General features: G+C 41.5%; 1 protein-coding gene across 41 annotated transcripts in view; it reads right to left on the bottom strand.

Moving 5' to 3' along the window:
* Window positions 1-388: 388 nt before the first annotated feature.
* PIKFYVE (phosphoinositide kinase, FYVE-type zinc finger containing) overlaps window positions 389-23,078 on the bottom strand; it is a 76,871-nt gene continuing 54,181 nt past the window's right edge. For 33 of the 41 annotated variants that reach the window (XM_070581848.1, XM_070581858.1, XM_070581871.1 and 30 more), the window contains 15 exons: window positions 22,327-22,417; window positions 19,804-19,864; window positions 18,824-18,961; window positions 17,938-18,058; window positions 15,530-15,625; window positions 13,986-14,069; window positions 13,007-13,104; window positions 11,227-11,391; window positions 9,853-9,912; window positions 9,030-9,206; window positions 8,147-8,250; window positions 7,292-7,420; window positions 4,895-5,156; window positions 4,409-4,483; window positions 389-3,631 (listed from right to left, as the gene is read on the bottom strand). In XM_070581848.1, the coding sequence (XP_070437949.1) occupies window positions 3,516-3,631; window positions 4,409-4,483; window positions 4,895-5,156; window positions 7,292-7,420; window positions 8,147-8,250; window positions 9,030-9,206; window positions 9,853-9,912; window positions 11,227-11,391; window positions 13,007-13,104; window positions 13,986-14,069; window positions 15,530-15,625; window positions 17,938-18,058; window positions 18,824-18,961; window positions 19,804-19,864; window positions 22,327-22,417 (1,777 nt within the window). In that variant the 3' untranslated portion in view covers window positions 389-3,515. The remainder of the gene's footprint in view (window positions 3,632-4,408; window positions 4,484-4,894; window positions 5,157-7,291; window positions 7,421-8,146; window positions 8,251-9,029; window positions 9,207-9,852; window positions 9,913-11,226; window positions 11,392-13,006; window positions 13,105-13,985; window positions 14,070-15,529; window positions 15,626-17,937; window positions 18,059-18,823; window positions 18,962-19,803; window positions 19,865-22,326; window positions 22,418-23,078) is intronic. The other 8 variants (XM_070581868.1, XM_070581853.1, XM_070581857.1 and 5 more) reach the window with 1 other exon arrangement.

Genomic DNA, 23,078 nt, shown 5'->3' with positions numbered 1-23,078 from the left:
TACCACCACTGAACCGTACGCTTAAAAATAGTTAAGATGACAAATTTTCACCACATTTTAGGTTAAAAAAATGTAGTTTTGCCAGGATTTAACCCAGGAATTTTATGAGAAATTAATTTCTGAGCCACGAGACTTGTAGGTGAGGAGGACAAAGAACTCTTCCCCCGATTTGCGCCCCCAGGCCAGGCCTCACTTTGGCCGGGTAAGTCCAGGAGCTGTAAGGGGCGCCTGAGGCTGGGGTCACAGCTCCACCAGGCTGGGCACAGCTTCCTGGGCTTCTGGGAGAGAGAACACAGAGGGCAACACTGGGGGCAAGGGCAGGGCTAGGCCTGCGCCCCACACGCCATCTCCCCTTGTCGTCCACTCCTCAAGCCAATTCAAAACCAAGTGAAGTGGATCCTCGGTTTATTGTAAGTCTTTATTTACAGCATAAGTCTCCAAAAGGTCAGGGCAGTTTTCTCTCTTAAATAACAGGTCAACCATATAAAACAGCTGGAACCAAAGGAGAGAAATATACACAATATAACACATTAAGTATTTTCAATACTGTTAATTGAATTTTTCATATTAAATTAAGACGCTATTATGATTTACAGTATTTCTCTAGTTGAAAGACAATATACATTTTTTACAAAACCAGCACAGCAGCATTAATAAAATGCTCATGACTGTAATTTTTATTTTTCTATAACACACTGCACCCATGTTACAAAAACAAACCAGAGGCATTGCACTAGAGGGTTTGAATACTGCCTAAGTCAGCATGTTAACACTCGGCGGAGAGAGCAAGGCCTGACCGCTCACCATCAGGCTCATTCACAATGGTCTGCACCCGCTGGCAAGCAACCCTCCCACAGGGAGAGGACCTTCCTTGTCATACCTGCCCAGTGCTAGCGGATCAAAAACCAAGGAGAAGCCGAGGCCACAGAAACCAACACAACCTACTATTTACAAGACCCAGGAAAGGCCAAAGCCAGAAAACCACCCACTGCTGATCAAGGAAAAATTAGAGTAGGACATTTTGTAGGAAATTTTGACTATCTATAAATCTTAAATGTTCAATAGACTACAAAGGGGTTTGTAACAGCTTACTCCCCTTATTTTTCTTAGGCTTGGGTAAGAAAACAGTCAATCCTTTTTATTTTTTAATAAAGTTTTGATGGTATCAAAAAGCTTCACATTATAAATAAGATTTTTATCAATGCAACATGTTCACATAGCTTTCTGGTGCTACTGGCAATTATTCTCAGGATTCATCATTTATTCTAAGGAAGAAAGTACTAGGATTTCTTCCTCACTCTTAACTTTCAGCACAAATGCTCTCCAGGCCTCGGAAGGAATTGAGGGCAGAGAACAGCCCTTCGGGGCCCCCAAGCAGCATGGCGTTTGAAACACCCCCGACACACGTGGAGGGCGACCCCTTGCAGCAGGCTGTTCCAGCTCCACCTCTCAGAACACCCCACAAACACGTGGAGGGTGCCCCCACGCAGCAGGGCTGGGTACAGCTCCACCACTGACAACACAATGAAGTTCGCATTTCCCCTTCCTAAGAAGTTCTAAAAGGACAGACCCTCGCAAGGCAGCAACTCCCGCTTCAGACTATATTATGCTGGAATTTTTTCTTAGCCACGAAATTACCTAAGAGGCAGCAGTACTTTATAAAATAGTTCTTCTGGGCAAGGAAAACAAAACCAACATGACACACCATTGCCAGAGCTGTCCCAGCGGAGCATTCGAGCTACATGCCGTACTGAGACTAAGCCACAGAGACCAGTGGCTCCCGCAGGGGACACTCCCACAAGAGCACACAGAGGGCAGGACGTGGGCAGGATGCTCTACCTAAGACTCCCGCAGAGACAGGACAGCGTTTGCTTCAAAACGAGACGCAAGGTCCCCTGTTCCTGGAACGTAAGAAGCTGACGACGTTCCGCATCTCTGTCACTCCTGCACAACTCCTTTACTAGTCTTTGATATCAAAACTAAAATCATCAGTGTTTCGTGTGTTTTCAGAAGGCACACGGCGTTTTGTTTTTATAAAGTGCTTATCATCAGATCAGTCCTAAGTCCTTGGTCAACTTGTTTCTAGTTCAAAACAAACCATGTTTCTAATAAGCACCAAACTAATGCTTTCATTCTCTAAGGTAAACTTTACAAAAGGTTCCTACTCCATGTACTTACAGTCTCTGTAAATGGAATGTACCCAGACTTCTTTTTCTTATTATGTGAAAGTTACAATAGAAATGTGCTATCATAGGAATCCTAAAAGGAGTGGAACCCCTCAAACTTGATAAATACTGAATTATCCCTGTTATGGAAGGAAGCCAAGAGCAGACATCCAGGCTTAGAGAATCGCCTCGAAGACGGTTTAGTACTTCTGATCCCTTTTTATACAAAGGAAAACTCGATTAAAGAAGTTCCTTACTAAGAATATTTTATCTCAACATTTCTTGATAGTCAGAACGGGCCTAGAAACTGGTGCAGAACATTAGGAAACAGGGATGTCCATGTTAAAAACTTCTTAATTGTATAGATGCCACTTAAATTGCTGGTTATATTTTTAAAAGATACTTTAACTCCACAAAAAACAAGCAAATCCTTCCCTCTCACTCAATTTCTTGGATCAGTTTCTTGGATCTAATTTATTTTTTACATTAAAATAAGAAATCTGTCATTCATAATTCTCCCTTTGGGGATTTAGTCATTGTTGATTCATTTACTAAAGTTCCCCTGAAAGTGGGGGAAACCCAGAATACGAGTTTATGCGGCTAAGTACAGTTCAACATATGAACTGCACAAAAGTTGTACACAAGCTTAAAAAACAGCTCCTGAAAAAGGCTTCAAGTTAATAGCTGTAGCCTCCTGTCACCCACAGACAAGTAAGGACAGAGCCCAAGAAACATCAAACATATTCGAAAACAGGGCAGGACACAGAATGTGAAAGGATCCCCAATTTAAGTCAAATTCCTCAATAAAACAAGAGCAGATTGTATTAATCTGTTTAACTGGCCATTAGCAGAGTAACTCAGGATCTTTTAAAGGTTTCAGAAATTCTGATAAGAGGCAATATCAAATTGTCACATAAGAAACACAAAACGAATCCAGCAGCTCTACAAATGCTTTCTACGCAAAGACAGTGTCAAACGTGATGCCAGGAGAGTCACAATCTATGAGACAGTTTCCTTAACAGGATTGTTAGCAAATAGATATTGCATTTTTCACTCTATTTCCTCATCTCTAACCATACATTTGCCCTTAGCCCTTTGAAACCTATTTCAGCTTAAGTGAAAGTGTCCATGCAACTTCCCAGCCTATGGAGAGCTAATCTGTAGGTATCAAAATCCAAAGTGCAAACCTGTGGAGTTTTAACCCTTTGGTGACAGACAGCCCACGTGCTGAGAACTGAAAGACCTGGGTAGACAGCGGGAATGGGATGAAGAAATAAAACAGTGGCTTGTTTCTGGCCCTTTGTTCCAGCCCCTTCCCTTCACAGTCCATTTCAAAACATGTGCTTCATTTCAGCAGTTGAGACCCAAGCCTGTCCAGTGGTCTGGTACCATGAGGAAATACTTGTCCATCGCTTCACAAAATCGGGTCCTGTACAACTCTGGAGAGACCACAGTTGGCATTTTACCTAAAATTGTGAAAGAGAAAAGGAAGTAGAAAGCTGTTACGTAACTGCTCAGGCAACTGACTTCAAGAATATGTTCTTCCCACATACTGGTGTAAAGACGCATACACCACAGCAGTCTGAGCAGAAAGGAGGGCGGGTGTTCCGTGCGCCACACGTCATAGGACAGGTCCTTCCTGGTATGAGCTTCCACTTCAAAACACTAGCTCTTGCCGAGACATGAGAGACGTACAGAAGGACAAGTAGGGCCAACAGTGGTCAGAGAACCAGAGGATTTCAAGTGCTGATTAAAGACTACCTCTGGCATTTTTTTCCAACTCTTCATTTTGAAAACTTTTAGCATTTTAATGCAAATTTTAACCCAAAATTTCTCCACCTAAACAATTCCCTTTATTATTTGATCATTGTGGAAATGACAAGAAAATCAAAGATAACATCACTTATTTTTTCAGAATTTAAAAAAGTATCCAGGGGCCGGCCCCGTGGCTGAGTGGTTAAGTCCGTGCGCTCCGCTGCAGGCAGCCCAGTGTTTTGTCGGTTCGAATCCTGGGCACAGACATGGCACTGCTCATCAGGCCACGCTGAGGCGGCATCCCACGTGCCACAACTAGAAGGAGCCACAACTAAGAATGTACAACTATGTACCAGGGGGCTTTGGGGAGAAAAAGGAAAAAAAATAAAATCTTTAAAAAAAAAAAAAGGTATCCATTTTTTAAATGTTAACTGATAAGGAAGACATGAGAAGAGTTTGAAGAGTAAACAAAACAAAATTCTGCTCACCTTGTCCTCCTAAAATTCCTGTTGATTTCACAACCATCTCAAGCTTTTTGTCCCATGTAAACGTTCGAATATAATCTGTTGCAGGGGCAATATTAGCAGTAAAGCTATGTTACTAAATGCAAGCAAATGACACCAGCAATCACTATTACTATTACTTCTACAATAGGTACATTTATTGAGTGCTGACAATACGCCAGGTGCTTCCTAAGCGTTTTCCCCATATTAATTCATTTAATCCTCACAACCACCTCACAGGGCTTCACTTATAAGTGACTTCTGAATACAGGTATTTTTGGTAAAGATGATGAAAATGGAAATGAGGGAACAAAAGAAGATACAAGAATTTAAAAACTATTAGTTTTGAATTTTCAAATGAAAGTTGGTGAAAACAGTCAATAAGTTATTACTAGAGCAGACTTGCTGTCATCCACAATTTTGCTCTGGCTTCAATCGTGAACTACAAGTAAGGCATGCTTGTTGACTTACCTATAATCCCAACGACAAGCTCATTGCTGGTATCATCTCGCCCCACCAGCAAAGAATAGTCGATGATGAGGTGGCTGGACAGGAAGTGGGCATCGCTGCGGATGGAGGCCCGCAGCACCGCCTTGGAGTGCGAGCGGATGTACAGAGGGCTGTCCCGGACCATCTTCAGCAGATTCTCGTCCAGCAGGACCACGTCACAGCTCTCTTTCCCGGTGTCAGTTTTTACATTTCTGTTCCTAAGTGAACCCTTCAAGTCAAAAACCTGGTGGAAAGAAAATTCTGTCATTTATGTGTGAGTTACTACAAATGAATAATTAATGTAATTACGTTTAAAAGGCAGAAAGATTCCTTGTAGCCACTACCACTATATATTTTTAAATCCAATTAAAAACAATCACAACTTACATAAGTCAATACACGGTGCACCGTAACCACGATACGTAAGCAAGTGCACACGCACACTAACTGTACGATACGTAAGCCAGTGCACGTGCACACCATAAGTGCACAATACGTAAGCCAGTGCATGTGTGCGTCGTAACTGCACAATATGTAAGCCAGTGCACGTGTGCGTCGTAACTGCACACTACGTAAGCCAGTGCACCTGTGCGTCGTAACTGTACAATATGTAAGCCAGTGCACGTGCACACCATAACTGCACAATACGTAAGCCAGAGCACGTGTGCGTCGTAGCTGCATGATATGTAAGCCAGTGCACATGCATACTAACTGCACAATACGTTAGCCAGTGCACGTGCAAACTAACTGCACGATACATAAGCCACTGCATGCGCGTACCGTAACTGCACAATACATAAGCCAGTGCACGTGTACACCATAACTGCACGATACGTAAGCCAGTGCACATGCACACCATAACTGCACGATACGTATGCCAGTGCACGCACGCGTCATAGCTGCACGATACGTAAGCCAGTGCACACGCGCGTCATAGCTGCACAATACGTAAGCCAGTGCACGCGCGCGTCATAGCTGCACAATACGTAAGCCAGTACACACGCGCGTCATAGCTGCACAATACGTAAGCCAGTGCACACGCGCATTGTAATGGCACAATACATAAGCCAGTGCATGCACACACCATAGCTGCACGATACGTAAGCCAGTACACACGCGCGTCATAGCTGCACGATACGTAAGCCAGTGCACACGCGCGTTGTAATGGCACAATACATAAGCCAGTGCATGCGCACACCATAACTGCGCAATACGTAAGCCAGTGCATGTGCACACCATAACTGCACTATACGTAAGCCAGTGCAGGCGCACGCACTAACTGCAAGATACGTAAACCAGTGCATGCGCACGCTAACTGCATGATAGGTAAGCCAGTGCACGTGCACACTAACTGCATGATACATAAGCCAGTGCACGCGCACACTAACTGCACGATAGGTAAGCCAGCGCATGCGCGTGCCCTAACTGCATGATACATGAGCCAGTGCACACGCGCACTGTAACTGCACGATACGTAAAATACATGGTGACATAACTGCATCATATGAAATGGATACCAAGGCCCATTACTGAAACATTTCAGAAATATGCTGACCCATTTACTCAACTTTAAGAAACATTAACAAGGAACTCCAAAAATATGTTGCTGGATCATAAAGCAGTTTAAAAAACAGATGCAAATAGTTTTAGGAAACAGTTTTGAAACCAAAACTGTGCGATTTCTTATGGCAATGCAGCAACGTACATCTCTAGGAATTCTGGGGCAACAGGCAAAGCGTCACGCTCAGAGGTTGGGGACCCAGCTACGAGACCAGCGTTGGATCTGCAGGGTTTTCTGCAGACCAGCACTAGTCAGTGGTTCTGACTCGTGATGACACAAGGAGCTGCTGCCAGAATATAAACCAGTTACATCATGAAGCACAATGTTTAGTTCAGCTGATGTTATAGCAAGACATTCTCAATGAAGAAAGCAGTGAGTTACATCCTGGTACCAGCTCCTTGTCTCACCACAGACCGGAAACAGTTCAAGGACCAGCACTTCCAAGAGTACTGTTCTACAATCTACACCAACCTGAGTTCCAGGAATATCTGCATGACTGTCATAAAGACTTAATTTCTCTGGGCCTCAGTTTCTTTATCTTTAAAAGTGAGATGGTGGAAGCAGATCTGCCTTCTAATTCTATAGTTCTATATTTCTAGGATATTGAATATGTTAAATTTTAGGACTAGTCCACAACATTCCTCTTTATTCTTTCCTATAAGGTTCAACAAGTCAAAAGCTAAATTTAGCCTAGCAACCAAAGTCTAATATTTACTATCAAATAAGATGTTACTCTCTGATTATATTCATTATATTCATGAACCAGAAGCGCAAAGGGTTCCAGTAGCTAAATCCTTTGCAGAGTCCAATATCCTTACCTGTGCCATCTTTCTCCCATAGAAAAGATTTTCCATGACAAGGAGATCTAACTTCTTCTCAGTGTTGTTCTGAGAATTCTTATAACCAATTCTGTAAACTCCAAGAATTTTGGCCAGTGCAGTAGGCCTCTAATCAAGAAAAGATGAAAGCAAACTCTTATCAAAAAGGATTATTTGTAATTTAATATGAATACCTGGACTATTCCATATAACATCCAGACATGATTTTATATTAATATGACCAGTCAGAGGACCTTAAAAAAAAAACTCAAACCCTTGAATCTCAGGAGAAAGTAAGGCAGCAATGCCAATAAAAATAGTAGATCCTTAACATGCAAACAAGGGATAATCTTTCACAATTAGTCAAACTCATAAATTTTACTATGACATATAGTTTCCCCAATAACAAGCAATAAACCATAAATGAAAAAGATCCTCGTGGCTCTTTCACACTCCCACTGGGAGGGTCATGCTCGGGACAAGGGGAAACCTGGGCCACTGGCTCCCTCTCCTTCTGTGTAAGGGGCCCAGACCCTCAGTTCTCAACACACATTTCAGGCTTCTGTCTCAGCAAAATTACAAATGACTAAACAAGCAGCTGTTGTCATCCAGCCTTCACATTTCTGACTGGCTGTGACACACACTGATCAACCACAACTTGCCCAAGAGCCCTTGGTCCCTCCCTGGCAAAGGCAGGAGAGTCTGCAATCACTGTGCTCTGTCACACTTCAGCAGTGCGGCAGACCCGGTCACGTCCTGCCCGGCTTGTCACGGAGAAAATGGCATTACACTAACTCTCAGGACGTGCAAAGGCCCAGTGCACTCTAACTGTAGACCCAGATTTGGGGTGTCTACCTTTTGTTGCACAGCGTTTGTGATATAATTGAAGTAGTGTGGTGCAAAGTCGAGGAAAGACTGGACTTCCAGACGAGGCATCTGCTTCAAAATGAATCTATCATCTAAAAGGCAGAAATTTCAAATGTTTATTCCAATCACAATATGCACTAAGGTAATCTATAATAAGTCCTTCCCAAGAACCCAAATGATTTGTTTGCTTCATGTTTTTAAGGGGTATTTTCTGAATCGCAGAGAAAATTTTAATCCGAGCACAGTTCTCAAGTGACTGAAGGCCTGGAAGAGCTGGTGAGGATTTAGAAAATCAAGAAAATTCTCCTTTGACAGTTCCACACCTAAATCCCAACCAGATGGGCCACCTGCTAAAGCTACTAAATAAAGCTTACACGCTCCTACGCTAACCCAGCAAGCCACAGTTGCGGGTGTGCCTATCGAGCATACCCTTCCCACCACATTGCCTCCAGTGAGCTGGGTTTCAGTGGCGTGGGGGGCGACGAGACACAGCCACCGTCTACCGGCAGCCTCTGCAGGTCAAGACCTGGCGCTGCTGCTTTCAGATCAACACTCCCATCTACCTTTCTCTCGTCAGCAATGAGGGACCCCTCTGAGTGTTCTACAAGTTCCCTGTTACTGCTGACACTTGGAGAACTTGGGACTACAGAGAGTTCAGTAAGGATCGGATCAATGTCTGTCTCTAACTGCACACCATACACACGTATATTCTCCCAAGCATTTTTATTACATCCCCTCAAGCATAAAAAGAAAAACAGAAAGCTTTGTTTGCCAACTGACAGTATCCTCACCCCTCAGTTCAAGTGCTTCATAAATTAGCTGAGGAGAAAGATGGCCATCACACACTCAGCAGATGATCAGAAAGACTCACCTTCTGTGGCGTAGAAGGCCGCTCCGGACTTGCCCCCGCGTGCCTGCCAGGGTGCCGAGTGGGAAAGGGAGCGGATGAAGTCCTCCTCGCTGCTGCCCAGGATCACCTCGCGCATCTTGTGAAACTCTCCCGCATAGTAGAGCCGGCAGTAAAACTTGGCGTTAGCGTCAGAAAATTCTATGAAGGCAAGTGTCAAAGGAGAGGCCTTGTCAATTAGAAATGTCTTTTCCTTCCTGCCATTCCCATCCCGACCAAATGCAGCCATCTAAGTCCCTCCATGATAGCTCATGTTAGTTGCATGCTGTTTATCACAGTCCTGTGACAGTGACCTTCAGGGAGGACTGAAGAGCATCTTATGACCACCTTACCTATTTATGGAAAAAACAAACGTAACTTCAGACCCATTTCTAATTTTATACTGGCTACTGTATTTTCATCATTGTACTTTTATATATAAATTTTACTGTCTAAATTATTCCAGATAAATTTCTGGCATCCACGGGCATACACATAATTCCAGGTGCCTCGTCAAGGCCTGCAGCTCTAAATTGCATGGTAAGTAATTATTTAAACATTAGAAATTAAATTATAATTTGTGTAGTTATACATTACATTATAATTTCAATTAAATTTCTTTATAAATTAAATAACGTATACTTTATAAAATAAATTATAGATTAAATAAACCTCATGTCAGCACACAGACTTAGTCTTCATTTCAGGAAACAAGATATTTATCTAGTATGAAGCTAGAAGCCTCAAATAGAGTTTGCTCAATTACAGTTCCTGTCCCCAAACCAACAAGACTTTGTTTCATACTTACGAAGTTCCACATGAGGATTTGTGAGCTGTTTCTTTTGTGCGTCTCCTCCATCTATCTCATCTAAAAGGTTTAATATCATTAGTAAAGCCCACGTTTTAAATAGTTATCAATTCATTTTATTTGTTCTTTTTTCCTGATAGAACAATAAAAACTAGGAAGTCACGAACTTATCCTCGTCAAGTCACTCTCAACCAAGCATCATGTATACAATTAAACTGTGTAAACTACTGCAATAAAAATGTATGTACCTTTTAAAACATCAACTTTTCGATTAAAAAGTAGGGAATTCAGGTTGAAGAATCATTTCTTATATGTACGTGATTTCTATGACAGCAGAATACTAACTCGGCTCTGACATTGAGTTTCTACGGCTTCTTTACCGTGTGTGGAATAATGCTTCCCCGATACTCTGAGATGCTTTCTCTATCATACACTAAGATAGACATGTAATGTATGAAATATACTAGTCTCTACTTCAGAGCTATTTTTTTACACTTGACTGACTTGTCTGGCAAACCCACTGCCAGATCCACTCTAATTATTATCGATTTGAAATATATTTTAACATCTAGAAAAACAAGTGATCCTCTAAGTTTCACATTTCAAAAGGATTTTTTTGAAACACCAATGGCTTCCAAGGATCGCAGCCCAAAAGCAGCCTACAGAATACTACACAGATACCTTAATTACTAATGAAAGTTTATTATGTAGTTGCTATTTTTTAAGTCACTAATTCATGACCTAACCAGGGGTCACCACCCCTTTTCTGTACAGGGTCAATGGTATGTATTTCACTGAGTCACAACTCAACTTGCCAACATAAGGAGAAAGCGGCCAGACAGGGAGCGAGGGAACGGGGGTGCCTGGGCCCCAACGTGCTTTCTTTACAAAGACAGTCAGCAGAGTCTGCCGACTCCTGGTCTAACACCATACTCAAACGTAGTCAGGTAGACATAGTTTTTAAATATCAAAATGAAGGTGGACATCCACAGCCTCCACCTTACAGAGGCTGTAAAAGAAAGGAACAGGTGAGGGGGCAGTAGAACGAGAACATTTGAATATACACTGTGAGTGACACAGTGAGACAGACGTTTCCCAGGTGTGATGTCACCGAGTCCGCAGTAAATCTTGGAAGACATTGCTTTGGCCACTTTACAGGAATGGAAACTAAAGATTTCTGACTCCACCACAGTGAGCAATGGCCACGGCGTCTGAAACCAGGTAGGCTCTCTACTCCGCCACCCTGAGGTGGGAGGAGAGGGGAAGGCTCTGGTTTCAGCAGTAAGAATCACCTCCTTGGCTAAAAGGAACAGAAGCAGCTATAAGAAGTAAACCGAACCCTAGAACAAGCGCGTTTGGTCTCCTTCAACACACCTGGAGGCTCAGTGCCTTGACTCTCCGTCCCCTCCTTGCCGGGCTGCCCGACCTGGTAGTAAGCACTATCTGCTCCACGTAAGGTCTCTCTCTTCTGGGAAGAGAGATCAGGGCTTTTCCCTGCTGTCCCTCGGAAGAAGGACAACATCCCAGAAGCCTTTTTGGCTAAAAATAAGAGGTAACATATTAAGTACAGGTCACTGCAGGTGGAAAAATAGAAACTTTCAACTCATTCCTTTGTCAGCAGCAACCATTATATGACGATAATAAATATGCATAAAGCGATATTTTCATTTGCACAGATTATTCCACACGTTTAGGGGTTCTGGGGGCAGTCAAGCACTTATCAGAAACACAGAAGAAGAGGAATGCTCAGAGGGTTATACATCAAAATGTGAGACAGTATACAGAAAGCCTTCAAAAAACATCTTTCCAAAACAGTCACAATATGTTAAACAACACGATCATGTGAGAGCTGAGCTCTTATGGTGTTACAATACACTTAATTAAACTAATACAAATAGTATTACATGCTACAAGGATTCAGAGTTAAAGGTAACATCTTTATATCATTTGTGATCCTACATTTTAACAGCAAAATATAAGATTCTGTTTTTAGCATTTTTTCAAAAAACAAGTAGGACAGGATGGCCAAAAAAATTACTACAGCTTGTTCTAGACTTTTATCCTTAGTTTTGAGCTTCATCATATCATTAACATATATGATTCTAATCTTGTACATTTAAAAATCCACAGCAAACGTCAATCATAAAGTGCTGACTTAGGGCGGCAGACACCATATGGCCTCCTTAAAATCCGTCCCACCTGTTCCTTGCTAACAGAGCTCCAATCCTGTCTGGGGCTGCACCGTGTAGAGGCCAGGGAAGGAGCCACGATGTGCATGAGCTGCCGGGACCAAGCTGCTCACACCCTCTCAGCCTCCTTTGCAGGAGGGGCGGCGTGACACTCAGTTCTAACCCGGGAGACTGAGGGAAGCCTCCGCCTTCCCAGTAAAAGGGAGCAGCTGCAGCTGTACCTCCCTCTTTCTGTCTCAAATGCAGGCATAAGTGGGATGTTTTTGACCATGAGTAAAACTCAAGGGAATCATGAGAAACTATCCTATATCGTCATGACAAAGCTAAGTAGCTGAACGAATGCCAGCAATTGCCCACCTGCAAACGTTGCTGTTCTAGAAAAATAAAGTGTCATGTGTTTAAGCCCAAGTAGTCACTTGAGTTTGTTATTTGTAGTGAATGTATTCCTAACTGACAAAATCAACGAGGCCCGAGTTGAAATCCCAGGCCCCACGGCCTTACAACCTCGAGCAAACTGCTTAATCTGAGTCTTACCTTTCCTTCTGAAAAACAGGCACATGTCAAATAACTCTGACGTCATTATTGTGGGGTTAAAGAAGATAATACGTGAAAAGTTCTTTTCATAATGCCAACAATACTGTAAAAGCAACAAAAAATGTTGCTGTTCTATTTCTTAGGTTGTACACCTTAAAGTCAAAGCTCTAGTGAGGAAGGCAGATCCTGCTTCTTTTTGCATAGACCTATGAGTTTCTAGCAGTTTCAAATTCAATAAACTTAAGGTAAGAATAAAAGAAAAGCAAAATATGCATAAAAGAGGATACACAAAAAGTTTAAAATCCACATTATATTTCAAAGACCAGAAGTAATAAATCCTTGCCAGATGGCATTTCTTATTTAATGTGATTTCTTCTTCAAACCACAGTTACGAACAAAACTAGTAACTCCTGCTCCACCTGTGCCCTTACCTGGCTGCGGCTCTGCCTCGGCCGCCCGGTTGGGGCAGCCTCCACCGAGCTCAGGCGGCCTCCCAGGGCTGCCGCCCTTTGGTCTGCTGTCTGAAGCACTGAAACAAAACGCAAAGGAAAGTTGGTTCTACACTATCCAGACAGAAAATAGCAAGTACTTCTTTCTTACATTAACCTACTCCCCACCTCACCTCTTCCACAATATCAGAAATCTAATTCTAATTTACATAAACGCAGGTTAGGACATGGAAGAAAAAGTCTGGAAATGTCTCCTGGACTAAGAAAAGGAGTAGAATGTTAGAAGTATAAAAGTGTACGAAAAAATGCATGAAAGCAGACGCCCTTACAGTATTTTTCCCAAGTCCATCAGAGCAATATTAGCACTTCTAAGTCAAGCAATTACAGAAAATACCCAATTTCATATTTCTCATGCTAGTCACCATGATAAGATATAATTCAGATCAACTTTTATCAGGTTCATAAAGTTGAAAAATCTAGTTGAGTAAGAATAAAAATAATTAGCCTATGACGATTTCTGTCTAAATGTGTAAAATACTGCACATACTAAAAGAACTGGTTTGGGAGGTTTGGTTTTGTTTTTTAAGTATTAGGCTCTTTAATTATTATGGAAAATTCACAAACACCTCAAATTACAAAGTCAAGCAGTATTTTACTAATTTCACAGGTTACTATCTTTTAAATGAACACAGTAAAGAGAACCAAATGTTTGGAAAGCTGAAATCTGTAATATACATTGAACCCCCATGGCAATGATCAGGAAACTGTATCCTAAGGGGCTGTCCCAGGTCTTCTGCGATACTTGAGTTTTGTTCTATCGATCCTTGGCAAAATATGAACGCCACTGTCTGTATCCTAGAAACTCTCATGTTGATGATAAGCTACAGCATAATTGAAGTATGAGCATTTGGAAAATGGTGCCACAGCTACATTAAAATAGACCCACGCAGTCACGGATCACCTGTTGGCTGGGAGCCCTTCTTCGGCACTGTTCCGCAGAGTTGCCTTGGACAATTCCTCTAAGGCATTTCGGTATTCTTTACAACTTAGGGTAGAAATGGGTTGGAAAATATTAAACGGTAAGCTCTTCTTTTAAAAAATCTTACGCTTTAGAATAAGCTTTGCATTACAGAAAAACAATCATTTTAAGTGTCCATAATTAAACAAAGACAGAAATGTTAACTAACAAAAGTCATCAAGTAGCAGCTTCATGAAGGTCAATGTCTTCACAGAGAATAATACAAAACACGTCCCACACACCAACCAGCATCAACACCCCAAACAACGACTGTAAAAGCCGACATACTGACACAGATCAAATGAACAGCTAATTCAAAAGTATGAATCTTGAGGGCTTAGCACGACAGAGAGGAAAGGAACTTGAGAGTGCTTTCCTACTTAAAGGTATTGAACTTTAAGAAAAAAATTTTCTTATGCTGCATTGTACAAAAAATCCAACTCTTGGACTAGTGGTCTGGGAGCCCTGATTTAGATAAATCAGATGTCAGGGAATAAGAGAAGCGTCTTAGGGTCCAAGACATTGAAAAAGGTGACCTCAACTACAACACTAGCTTCCTAATAGTACAAAATACATTCTTGGTCTGGTTGAATTTCTAATCTATCAGTGTGGTACAACTAAGCAATAAAGCAAGAAGCAAATAATATCTTCATAAAAGCCAAAAGGCAAAGATAAAAATTTTATCATATGGAATCTTCTAAAGGAAAAAAATTCCTCATCATCCAAACAGGAAACTTTAAAGTTCCATAAATGCCGAGACATAGAAATCTATCTTGGTTACCGGTATAGATCCAATACCCAGTAAAGCACAGAGTGTAGACGTTCGTGTAGCTGTTGAATAAGTGACCTCCTTATAACCAATATATAAACAGAAAAACTAAAATTTCAATGCCTTCCAATAGAAAAAAATATTTTAAAAAATGAAGCACCTTAGATTCTACTTAAATGAGGTTCCACCAGTGCCATGATACTACCAAGATCAAAGGCTTCGTCCTTTTAGACACGACATATAGATACTTTTAAAGAGGGGTCTTCTTTAAGATGCATGATAAAGGTGGCATGTAAATGGGGTAAGGCATAGGAACAGCATTGCTCTAAGTAGGGAAATGACCTGCTACGCGTGGGAAGCAGGAAAGAAGTGAATGAAGAGTACAAAAGATGTATTCAGATTACCATCCGAACTACGTCAATAAGTAAATCGAAGGACAGGACACATGCAATAATACGGAGAATGGCTACAGGGTATAAGGATTATAAACAACTTGCCTAGTCAATTTAGTATTAGGAGCTTGCTTAAAAATCAAATCATCCTCTAATTATTTGGGTAAAGAGTACATTTTCAGATACAGAGAATCTGAAAGATTTCATATTTTTACTTATATTTAATGATTTTACTCCATATGAGACATCTTAACAATAAAGCGATTAATAAATACACATAAAATATAAAGACATAACCACAGGCGAAAAAGCCCCATGAGTGATACCTGAGAGCAAAAGCAATGATGGAGCTGGGCTCCCTCTCACAGACGGCAATGGGCACCCGTTCGTGTTCGTACATTAAGTAGTGTTTATCTGGATCACTGCTCAACATTTTTAAATATATAGATAAGAACAAAATTAGCAGAAAATAACTTATACAAACCACTAACACATTACAAGTAAATCTCAGGACAATTTTAAATTAACTAAATACTGCACAATTATAAAAATACAATTAGACTTGCCATGGTGATCATTTCGTAACGTATACAAACATCGAATCACTACGTGGTACACCTGAAACTAATATAACATTGTACATCAACTATACTGCAATTAAAAAAAAGGAATTAAGTAAACCAAAATGTATGCGGAACCTGAACCAAACAGCAAAGGAAAATATATCAGCAGAAAGCTTCTGAAGGCAATTGAAAATTATGAGAACTAGTCTCAAATCAGAAGGTTCTGGAATAGTCCCTCCAAACAAAGCTTTCCAAATCACCAAGACTTTGGGCCACACTCATCTCAAAAAGGATTTACAATGAATAGCATAACTGTAGTATTTTGTTCTACTATAAGTGTGGAAGAAAAGTCTTCTAGAAATTGCTGAAATATACCAACAATAAATAACACAGCTGCTCTCTCCTGTTATCACACAGAAACTCAATGGTGTGACCTTTTTTTTTTGGTGAGGAAGAGTGTCCCTGAGCTAACATCTGTGCCAATCTTCCTCCATTTTCTATATGGGATGCTGCCACAGCATGGCTGGATGAGCATGTGTAGGTTCATGCCCAGGATCAGAACCTGCGAAGCCCTACCTGCCGAAGCAGAGCGCACTGAACTTAACTACTACGCCACTGGGCCAGCCCCTCAGTGGCATGGCTCCACTTTCAGCCAAATCTTGTTCCCCTGACTTGCACCCTAACCCCCCAAGAGAAGCATTCATTCGTTCATTCATTCATTCATTTAATGGCTATTTACTGAACACATGACATGCCAGATACACAATAATAAGAAAAACTATTACTAAGCACCTGATGTGTGCGAGCTATCAACAACACAACAGTGCAGAAAACAGGCGTGGCAGAGTTCACAGGAAATCCTACAAATAAATATAACCACTTCTGTGATGGTAAGTGCCATGGGGGAATCAGAGCACACAGCCAAGAGGCCTAATCTGGGTGGGGAAGGGGGCTGGGGGAGGGTCTAGCAAAGTTCTCCTGAGAAAGAACCACAGGCGCTAATGACTAAGAAGAGAGTGGGGGCCAGCCCCGTGGCCAAGCGGGTGAATTCTCACGCTCCACTTTGGAGGCCTAGGGTTTTGCCGGTTGGGATCCTGGGCACGGACATGACACCACTCGTCAAGCCATGCTGAGGCGGCATCCCATATAGCACAACCAGAGGCACTCAACTAGAATATACAACTATTTACTGGGGGCTTTGGGGAGAAAAAGAAGAAAAAAAGAAGATTGGCAACAAATGTTAGCTCAGGTGCCAATCTTTAAAAAAAAAACAAAACAAAGAAGAGAGTGAGGGCATGTGCCAAGGCCTTAAAACAAGAGAGACCATAACCCAGTCAAGAAACAAAGGCATTGGAGTCTGAAGCAGAGAAAACAGGGACCTCATAGGCACTGCCATCACAGTATGTCGGATTCCACACTGAGAGTCTGCTCATTCCTCCCCAGGACCGTGAGGGCTGTGAGCTCCTGAGAGCAGTGATTTTTCCTTACTAACTTTGTTCTACATCCTAGGACACTAGAGCTGGCACTGAGCAGGTTTAAATATTGACTGAATAAATAATACATAAGTCAGTTAAGAACAAAGTCCTCATTAGCAAACGTCCACCTTTGGGCAAACCTGTGCCACTGTAACAAGAGCAGCATCTGATGGCAAACAGGTCAACCAGCAGAAGGAAAACAAACTGTCACAGCCAGCCTCTACGCCTCCCACTCTGAGCAAACCCAGCACAAACAGGATCACACGAACACTTGTAATTCACATCACTGCTAGAAAAGTAGCATGTCCTAGGAAGTTACTGGGCCAGTCACATCCTCCTCCTATACAACCAGCAATATTTTTATGAGGGATTATGAGATCAAGAGATGGAGCAGTGTATCTTCAAACATACACATATAAACAATTACTTTCACAAATAGTTATCTTAAGCATTAAGCAACATTAGTTGATGCTTTTATCATCCACTCATCTATATAATATTGTTTACATGTTCTACAAATCACACTATACCAAAAGACATCTCTTTTACTATCACAAAGTGTAATTTAGGGTTGAAAAATACATATATACAGTTAAATAAACGTATTTAAATATGTAGAGCAAATCTATAAAGAGAGATTTTGAAATTAAGTGAAAATAAAACCACCCAACAGCCACTGTCTTTCATAACACTTACAAAGGAAACGGAATAGGGTTATAGCTATTTCCTGGAAGCAAATTTGCAAAGATGGCCTTCATGGTTGATTTTTCCTTCACCTGGCTGTCTGTGGATCCCAGAGAATGTCCATCAAACACATCTAGGATGAAAAATACTCTACTTATATGTTAATATTCAGGAGTAAAAAAAGTATAAAATGTCAGTTTTCTTTCTTTTTCTTTTTGGAACACAGACATATGTACTCCATAATTACCAATTATGGTTCTGATCTAAGTAAAATGACTCCTATGGGCTGAAACAGGAAGCAGTAGTGAAGCATGCACAGCACTGACCCCAAGGGGTTTGCTGTTTTACTCTGTAACATCTCCGGAGCTGACGTCAGCTTAGAGTCAACAGTTTCTCAGGGCTGCAGCAGTGTGATCTAATTGCTGCCTGAGCACGCAGGAACAGCGTGTTGCCATTTCAACCCAATTACAAGCACTGTGGCTATCACATTTGGGTTTCATTGCAATTTAAAAGTCATTTTAAAAGTTTACACCACAATTAAGTGGTTACTGCTTAAACAAAAAGCAAGGAAAGAGAGAAGCAAGGCATAAATTTGCTATTAGTGAATAAAGATTTGTTATTGGAGAAATGGCTGCAAGTTTCCCTCTTTTCTTACCAGACAATGACCGTGTGCTTCACGGGGCTTAAGAAAGTAATATCCCCAGAAAGCACATAAAGAGGAGTAACATTCTGTTACTGAGATATTTCCATGTCGACAGTGCAACTGAAGAAGCGACATGGGAAAAGCTCTATCTGAAAGAGCACTGTGAGTATAAAGTTTTAAAATTCTGAGGGCTGTGAAAGAGTCGCAGGCACTTCTCTTCCTGACAGATGGCAGGGAAAGTGGCGTGAACTGTACCTTCAGAACTGCTGGCTGCATCCGGCTCGGGGGTCGCCCCCCCTGCCTGCTCAGGCAGGACTTCAGGGGGACTGGGCAGCTGGAGATGAGCAGCAGAGGTGGGGCCCTGACTAGAGAGGGTTGTCAAGAAGCGGTCCTCTAAGGAAAAACAAAGTGAGTCATTTAAGACCATTAAGTGCATTTCTACTGAGTAAGTAATGTTTTTAAAATGCCAACTCATATTTCTATTTCACTACCAAAGAATTTTAGCTCTTCAAAAATTACTGAGGCCATTTTAGCGCTTATTTTAGAAATGGATACAAAAATCCAGACGGGTTAGAGGACTTGACCACAATCAGGTCAGAGACAGCACAGAGACGGCAGCCCAGTCTACCTGCGTCCAATATTCTGTGCACGAGACCATAATGCCTCGTTAATGTTAGTCCATTCGACTTAATAGGGAATGAAATTATGACACTATTGGAAAAAAACAACTTGCTTATTCTCAGGGGAAAATTCACTTAATTATAATTTTTAGAAAATGCCAAGAAGTACGAGTTGAGCTCTTGCTCTATAAAGATGGTCTAAGTAAATTTCCCTGCAGATTTTCCAGGATGGCACCAAGTTATTCAATGAAATGCTGTAAAAGACAGCTGAAGTCTAGAAAAGATCTCAGTGACATAAAAATATAAATCAAAGTTTGTAAGATTTTTTGCAGTGAAACCTGGGAGTTGACTTTGGAATGAACAGAACAGAAATTCCATTTCCCCTTTTCTGTTTCTTCTTCCCCTAAGGGCAGCCTTCTCTATTTATTGTGTGTTTCTACACCCTGATAGACTTTACAATAATCCTGTAGAGCTACAAATGCTCTACAGAAAGTGAAAAAAGCCTACGAACAACTGCATCCAAAAATATTCTCAAAATTAGTGGTTAATAAGAACTTATAGACCAAGAAGTGTCTTTAAATCCAACGGCACTGATCACTAGCCTCGAGGACCCACCTTTTTCTCCATTTTGAAGTCCTGGAGAAATATTCCGTGGAGATGCATCCATTGCACTTATCTGTAGAGAAGTAAATACTCTGTTCTTAGGGAAACATTAAAATCACATTTAAAAAATTTCTTAACCCAGTGAATCTTAAACACTTTGGGCTCAGGACTCCAACTTCTTAAGAATTATTAAGACTCTCAGCTTTTGTTTATGTGGGGTCTATCTTCCAATTTTTACCTTACTAAAAATTAAAACTGATAAAGTTTTAGAATACACATTTATTAATTCATTAAAAAATAACAATAAACCATAGGAACATAACTTTTTAAATTAAAAAATAGACATTTTAAAAAAAATTGGTAAAAGTGGCACTGTTTTACACCTTTACAAATACTTCAATGTCTAGCTTAATAGAAGATGGCTAGATTCATCTCCAACTTTGGCAATTAACCTGTTGAGCTGGATTATTATGATTGAAGTAAATAGAGAAGATCTTGTCTCACACCGACGTGAGTTGAAGAGGGGGCTGGCGGAGCCCTTGAAAAGGTCCTGGGCCCCCCGGGGTCTGGCAAGCACACTGAGAACACTGTTCTACACGGTAAGCTCACTTCTCACATTAAAGTTTCTGGGAACGACGTGTGACTAACCACTAGGCCTGGCGATCTGTTACCCACGGGACATTCTCAGTCCCACTGTTCACAGTTAAGGCACGTGTAGAACGACTCCAAGCCCTGTGTACAATCTGATTACAGTCATTTCTTAGATCGCCGCTTACAACACTCTTAGATTTGCTCACCGTCCCAGGCCACCCCACACAGAAGAATGGACCACCACCCATTCCTTCACAATGTTCTCCGCTGCCCTTGTTTTCTCTTCGTAGCCTTTTTTCCATTTGTTTGTAAATGTTTACTAGTTCACTACTCATTGGACAAATGTTCCCTGGGGACAGTGGCCCTGGCTTTGTTCACAAGTGCACACCTTGTACCTAGAACAGACCCTGAGGCACTTGAGAACGAATGAACAGCAAGGCAGCGCGACAGATTTTCAAATCAACGGTCCATCTTTCAGAAAGACGGCCACCTGTGGAATGATTCTGTGTCTACCCTTACAATTAAAGATCTCACATGACTAGCCTTGCAGTGTCCTCAGTGGGACCTAGACAGGCCACGAGCAGTCTGTGCCAGCCACACATGGCCCAGACTACTTGGCACACACGAACACACAAATCCTCCTCAGTAATCTGTATTCTTACTCTCATCTACACTATAAGGAAAAGGGATTCCTGCACAGTTGTTTATGAGACAAAAAGGAAGAATTCATTTATATGTTACAAAATAACACAAGATCTGAGGCACTCGGATCCATCATTCCATGAAAATGCTCTAGTATCTACAAGATACTAGACACTTGACAAAAAGAAAATATTCTCCCAAAAGCCCTCATGATATCAGAATATTAAGCCCTTATAATATAGTGACATTAATTCATCTGAAATATGGTTAGCATGGTAGGCAGAATTCCAAGACGGCCCGCAAGAATCCTGCCCCTGGCAGATACAAACGCCTCCAGTTATTCAATCAAACACTCATCTAGATACTGCTATGAAGGGATTTTGAGAGGTATTCAGGGTTCCAAATCAATTAACCTTACACTAGGGACATTGTCCAGGTGGGCCTGATCTCATCACATGAGACCTTTAAATCTGGGTCTAGAGGTCAGACAGAGAATTCAGAGATTTGAAGCATGAGGAGGACTCGATGCACAGTTGTAGGCTTTGAAGACGGAAGGGGCCACATGGCAAGGAGTGCAGGCAGCCTGCAGGAGTTGAGAATCACCTCTAGACAAGTGGCAGCAACAAACAGGGACCTCAGTCTTCTAACCACTGGGAAGTGAATTCCGCCAACAACCCGGAGGAACTTGGAAGAGGACCTGGAGCCTCAGATTACAGCTCTGACCGAAACTTCCATTTTAGCTGTGAGACTGAGCAGAGAGACTAGCTACACCCCCAACTCACTGTGAGATGACAAATTTGTGTTTTAGCCACAAGTTTGTGATAATTTGTTATGCAACAAGATAAAACTAACACAGTTAGGAAAGGCTAATTAAATCAATGTGTAGAAATAATCCAGTGCAGACCCCTTAAGAAAAGCTTCTCAGGACCTCATGGCGTGGTGGTAGCAGGTCTAACTCCAAGAAAAGCTTCTCAGTTAAGCACAGAGATAAAGAACATCCAAACCACACAGTAAAATAAGTCAGGACTCAACTCTACACTCAGAGCACCGGCGACTTCCCCTTTATGGTGTCTGCTGCCGCCAGTGCACAGCAGCTTTTGATGTGTTTCAGACAAACGAATTATAATACTTTACTTCAGGCTAAGAGAAAAATTAATCCACGTCATGTCTCCTTGAAACTTCACAACTTCAAAATGAAAAATCCTATTTAATATTATTAAACTACTACTTCTAAGTGTCATTAATGAAATTAATTATAATATTTTATCAAAGAAAGCCCAATGACAAAACTACATTTATTACCTTGCTTTCTTCCCCTTGTCTCAGTCTTCCAGGACTTGGAGGAACTGAAGGCCGCTTTCTACCCTTTTCCTGCTGGAAAAGGTCCTGCAACCTACAGTTAAAGGAAAAAAGGAAAAAAATATATATGGTTTGTTTCTAATATCCTGCATAGCGTTTACAAATCTTCTCCTTGCAGCTTTGAAACCACGATAATTAGATTTTCCTATTTTGATTGCAATAGATTTTAAAGTTGTAAATAACTAAGTTTTTGTCTTATTTCTAATCAACCAATCAAGAGCTATTACTGCTATGACTATAGTTATAAAAGAATAGCAAGTTATCATAAGAGACAGCACAACATGATGTAAAAAGCACGGCTTTAGAGACCAACAGACCTGGGCGCAAAGCCCCACTCTGACAGTCACAGCCATACCGCTCGGGCAGATCCCTCAGCTTCTCACAGCCATAGTTCCCCCTCCGTAAAATGACAAGAGCATACTCGCTGTAGGACTCACAAGACCAAACAAAAGAGGGCACTCCGTCCAGGGCTTCCTGAGTGCCTAGCATAGTGCTCCATAAATACACACTACGACAATCTGACTGAACTTCTAAACAAGCATGAAAGGGAAATATTCCTCAAAATAAATATTTAAGTAGAGGTGTAAGATACACATAGTAACAGATTTGAAAGCCCTGACCTAAAAGCCAACAGCCACTCCACGGCACGCTGACTCAGAGATCTTAATCCATAAGCGCACACGCTGTAAGCACTT

The sequence above is a fragment of the Equus przewalskii genome, chromosome 17, assembly GCF_037783145.1.
Source record: "Equus przewalskii isolate Varuska chromosome 17, EquPr2, whole genome shotgun sequence".
NCBI lineage: Eukaryota > Metazoa > Chordata > Mammalia > Perissodactyla > Equidae > Equus > Equus przewalskii.
The sequence above is the reverse complement of the archived record's forward strand: the minus strand, read 5'-3'. Positions and strand labels throughout refer to the sequence as shown.